The sequence below is a fragment of the Nicotiana tomentosiformis genome, chromosome 6 (assembly GCF_000390325.3).
Source record: "Nicotiana tomentosiformis chromosome 6, ASM39032v3, whole genome shotgun sequence".
NCBI lineage: Eukaryota > Viridiplantae > Streptophyta > Magnoliopsida > Solanales > Solanaceae > Nicotiana > Nicotiana tomentosiformis.
The window spans coordinates 128776162-128781523 of NC_090817.1; the positions used below are offsets into that span (position 1 = coordinate 128776162).

Consider the following 5362-nt stretch of genomic DNA (forward strand, 5'->3'; position numbering starts at 1 on the left):
GATGTCTCCATGCTACTGTATACATTATACAGATTATCATCCAGTCCGCTAAGAATATAATTCTTGCATAAAAAATCAGAATGCTTCCACGCTTCAATCACGAGAAAGCGTTCATTATCTGGAGTTTTATCCGGCAGATCAGGAACATCTTCCTTGATGAACTTCTGTAGACATAACGTAGTTAAGTAGAAGAACATCTTCTGCTGCCAGCGTTTGAAATCAATCCCGGAAAATTTTTCGGGTTTTTCTGCCGGTGCCAACGCCGGTGTTCGGCTTGTCGTTGCGTTGGCAGTCGCCATCGGAACAGCTTGGTTTTCGTTTTCAGTCATCATCTTTTCTGTAAAAGAATGACACAAACAAACGTTTAATACACGTTTTCAAACTGGAGTAAAAATCACGTAGATTTTAATATCCAACAAAACGCCACGAAGGCTTAACTCTCCAAAACGGGAGTACACAAACCACAAAGGTTTTAGTTTGCAGAATAATAAGAATAACACAAGTACAGAAATAAATATTAAATTCCTTAAGATTGTTATTCCCGGTCAATATTGCTGTATTTGTAAATATTAATTCTGCAAAATATAAGTTAACGTAATGAAACAATAATAATAAATTCGAGCCCACTGAATTCACAGTGTTTCCTTAAGGAATTTAATCCCCTCCTAGTACCCAAGGTAATGGATTATTTCCTCCCAGGATAGAACGAATAACACACTGGTGTAGCGGTACTTCAAACCCCAGTGTTTCGGCGAACACAAAGTTCGGTAGCAAATCACACTTACAGTTGCTTTGTTTGAAGTTAAAAACAATGTAGAACGAAGGAGTATATACTCAGAAAAACGTATGGAAGTTCTGAGAGGAAGGAGTGCAATGTATAGCCAATTTGTTGAGCGAATTGTATGTTGAGTTTTTTGGTATCTTTCTTCAACATTTGCTGCTCATATATATAGCAGCCAAGAAGGAGTGCAAGACCAAACGTCCACCCTTCATGGTGGATCAAGCATTACATATTTGTGGAGCAAGCACTTCATATTTGTGGAGCAAGCACTTCATGGTGGGAAGACCATTATCCGGCTGCCAAATTATCAATACACGGATTGGAAAATATCCGTTTACAAATACGGATAATCTTACGTTAATATTTACTATTAACAAATAAATTTGGTCCAAAAAATTAATCAATCAATCGATCATTTGACCAAATCCAAATCCAAAGCCGAAGCCGAAGCCGAAGCCGAAGCCGAGCCGAGCGAGCGAGCGACGACGACGGCGCGAGGCTTGCTTTCTTCTTAACTCTTTAAGAGCTACAAGAAGAGCAATTATATATATACCCACCAAAAATGTCTTCCACTTCCAATATGGGACAATGTCTCATTGTTAAGAGGGGGAAACTTAAAATTTTACTCAAAATTTCATTTTCCCTCCATTTCCCATTCACCCTCATTTTAAGAATATTACATCTTAAATTAAAACCTCAACAATCCCCCACATGAATGGGGAATGGCTATATCATGGAAGTATGCATGGAAAAACTGTGTGATTTACAAGCAAGGATTAATCGCTAACCATGCTATTTTGGCGAAATACTAAAATATTCTATAGGCGATTACACAAAATAAGTAGTCTTCAACGTAGAGAGATGAATCTCTTAATTGTAGCTATAAATAAAAAAAGGACGAGGATGACAAAATTGTTTATGATTGCACAGAATAATTACAATTCTTCTCAAGAAAAATAAGGGACTTGAAATAAAAAGAAACTAAAACAAATTCCAAATAACATATAACTTATAAGTATATCTTTTTAATATAATTTGTACGGTGAAATTATATTCTTATCTTCTAATTAACTTTCTTTGTCTGCTAAAATTGCAAATGAAATAATCGTTTGTTTTCTTTATAAGGCATTTTCATCCTTTTGTCTCATTTTTTTTTCCAATGGTGCTAAAATTAAAGATGCTACCTCGTTAATTTTTCTTGTGCCAATGATCTATTAAAAATAAACTCTCTACATTCTTAAAATGGAGTAAAATTTACGTATGCACTATCCTCCCAAATTCCGGTTATAAGATTAAAAGGTATATGTTATTGTTGTAACTCTTAAATTCAGTATAATTTTGTTCAATCTGACATCATAACATTCTCAAAAGTTTGACCAAGGGATTTTTTCTCCATATTACAAATTATTAAAAAATTGTTATCGAAGGGATAAAGCGAAATTTGTCCTTTATCTACTCCAAATCCAACTTTGGGAGAGACTGCAATTACACTCTGTAGTCTGTACTCCCAATTCCAATTTCCATAAGCCTAAACAAAGCAAAGAGAAGGGAAAATATCTACTACTCTCTCTTTCTATTTCAACATTGTGTGTGTACATGATATTTGGTCGTCACTCTCACGCGGAATTGCTTTGTTCATTCAAATTATTCATTCAACTGACATCCATTTTATTTTCTGGACTCCCTCAACAGATTTCAATCTGTAGTAAGTCACTGATTTGGTGAGAAGTTAGAACTGTCCAGATCTTCAGAATCTATATCTTCTACTCACTTTCTTATCATCTATATAATTTCTTGCTTCCTTCTTTTCTTTATTTATTCATTTCTTCTTGTTTCTTTCTGGATCAGATTTTGCAACTGAAGTTAGTTTCTACACTTTTTCGCCACATCTCATAACCCCAATTACACTTTTTCTGTCTTCTCAGTAACAGACAAACCCACATATGAAAATCACTCTACAACCACAATTTTAGTTTCTCAATAATACAACAAAATTCCCTTAAACTTAATTGGTTCACTAATATCCTTTTATTAGTCAGCTTTTTCATTCCAAAAATTGGATCTTTTTAGTTTTACAGAGAATGAATATGCAAAACCCATCAATATATTCAGAGATCAAGCCTCAATTTCCAGAACAAGAAATCTTGAAATGTCCTAGATGTGACTCAATTAACACAAAATTCTGTTACTATAACAATTACAACCTTTCTCAGCCACGTCACTTTTGTAAGAACTGTAAAAGGTATTGGACTAAAGGAGGTACTTTACGAAACATTCCAGTTGGTGGCGCCTCTCGCAAAAACACTAAACGTTCTTCTACTTCTTCAAGTATTAAACGCTCCTCAACGACGTCGTCTTCAGCAGCACATCCAAAGTCAGAGCCTTTTTCTATACCTAATGTTGCAGCTTTTGATCAGAATAGTTCAATTCAGGGGCCTTTTAGTTCGCTTTTGACATCAAACGGGCCGGAGATTGGGAATTTGTTTGAAGCTTTGAATACCAATGGGTCCAATTCGGGCCTTGTCTCGGGCTCAGATGCAGCACCTCAAAGTGAGAATAACAATACAGATGAATATTTGTGCCCTGTTCAGAATAGTGAAGATTCTAGCTGTTGGAATGGTAGTAATGATTGGACTGATGATCTTGCTATTTACAGTGCTCCAGGTTCAAGCTTTCAGTAATTAAAAGTGCCTAAAGATGATTAGAACTTGATGCACTATTAGTAATTAAGAAAAGACATTGATATTTTGCTTAGCATAAACAATTATGTCTCAATCCAGAATTAGTTGAGATAAGCTTATATGTTAGTATTTGCTTAGTGTTTTATTAATTTAAAACCTTTTTCCGTTGCATAATTTTTCGAAGTGTTGTTGCTGATTGCATATTAGTAGTGTATGAGTATATTTTACCTCTGGAAATTAGGTGTCAGGCCCATAAACTAGCTTTGTTTGTGTAATGCTTAATTAATACGTACGTAGTTGTGTGTGATTTGAGACTTCATGTATGTGTTGTTCCGACGGAAGGTAAAGTTGTTTTCATTAGACATGTAGGTTGGGTGTTCGAGCTTTGAAATCAGTCGTTAGGGTATGCTGTTTATACCACATGCACCCTCTTGGGATGCGGCTCTTTACCGAACCTGCATGAATGCGAGATAGCTTCCTGAATCAGTATAGGCTGTCTACGTCATCTTGAAAGACAGTTTTTGATGTATCAATAACCGAGATTTGCCCTTAGCTCCAATAATGTAGGCAAATGCATACAGCGTATTAGGTGCAGTAAGTACGTAATGTGACAACCCTAAATAATGCTATAGATCACATAGAGACAACTTTACCGTTATTTCAATGCTTGCCTTCGACTACGAAATGGATTATTGTCTAATAATAGTATACGCTACTCATGCGATACCAGATCTGTATATGTAGAACGATAAGTTACTTTTTTTCGGACAACCAATTCCTTTTCCGAGAGCAGGTCCAAATTAACACTCATTATCACTTACAAATTATGAGAAAATATCTACGTAAAAGTGGAATAAAAATTAAACATGAGATCTCTTAATTTCAGTACCTTCACCTTAACTTGGTAACTACCTCGTCAAAAATTCATCAATCGCAACTTTGAAGAGCATTTGAAGGTTTCAAGTAATTAACTTTCATGTTATACCCACAATATTTATTTCTCATTTCAAATAGTTGGATCGATACAAATGTTGTAATTAGGGGTGTACACGAACCGAGTTGGTTCGGTTTTTATCAGAATCAAACCAAACCAACTATATCGGTTTGGATTGGTTCGATTTTGTTGAGTTTTTCGGGGTTTTGTTACTTAAATATTATTTTAATCTTACTTTGTTAAATTTTTGATAAGTAAATATATGATTAGTAAAAATATAAAAAATTGACAAACATATTATCTATTAAAATATTCTTATGAAAGAATTTTCTTAGTAACACATAAGTAATAATTATTTTTTTAGTCATCTGACAATAATTTTTCATTGATATACACTTTCAAGATTAACCGAATTTGGTGATTAAACATAAAAATAAATATGATACCTAAATAATAATAATCACATCACTTCACCTTCGAAAAAGATATAAGAATTTAATAGATCTTAACATATGATATGAATATGGAAGAACAAAGAGATTGATGCATTTCAGTAACACTTGACGAGAAAGTGATCATACAACCCATTATTTAAGGTTAATAAATATGAAGCACTTCATATACTATTAAATATTAAATCCCGCAAGAGAATCCTAAATATTTCTAGATATTTTTTAAAAAAAATTCTATATAAAATCTTAAAAGTATATATAAAAATTATATATTTATATGTTTGTTTGGTTCAGAATTTTTTACTCAATACCAAATCAAATCAAACCAAAACTAGTCGGGTTTTTTAATCGGTTTGATTTGGCTTTTCGATTTGGTTAGATTTGGACACAGTTGTAATCATGACCGCTTTAATTTCTTCCTTGTTTTTTTTCTTGTTGTTTGTGTTTAAAATGAATCAACGAGATGACGGGGATAGTTTACGGGAAAAGACATTAGAGATCCCAAATTCAATAC

At 33.7% G+C, this 5362-nt stretch overlaps 1 protein-coding gene across 1 annotated transcript; it reads left to right on the forward strand.

Annotated features, from left to right (window-relative positions):
- The first annotated feature begins 2862 nt into the window (after nucleotides 1–2862).
- LOC104090064 (dof zinc finger protein DOF3.1-like) lies at nucleotides 2863–3462 on the forward strand. The gene has a single exon (XM_009595098.4). The coding sequence runs from the start codon at nucleotides 2863–2865 to the stop codon at nucleotides 3460–3462; it is 600 nt and encodes a 199-aa protein (XP_009593393.1).
- The last annotated feature ends 1900 nt before the right edge of the window (nucleotides 3463–5362 follow it).

What these genes read in the sequence shown, in the direction of transcription:
- LOC104090064 (XM_009595098.4), top strand. Translation starts at nt 2,863, where the DNA reads ATGAATATGCAAAACCCATCAATATATTCAGAGATCAAGCCTCAATTT.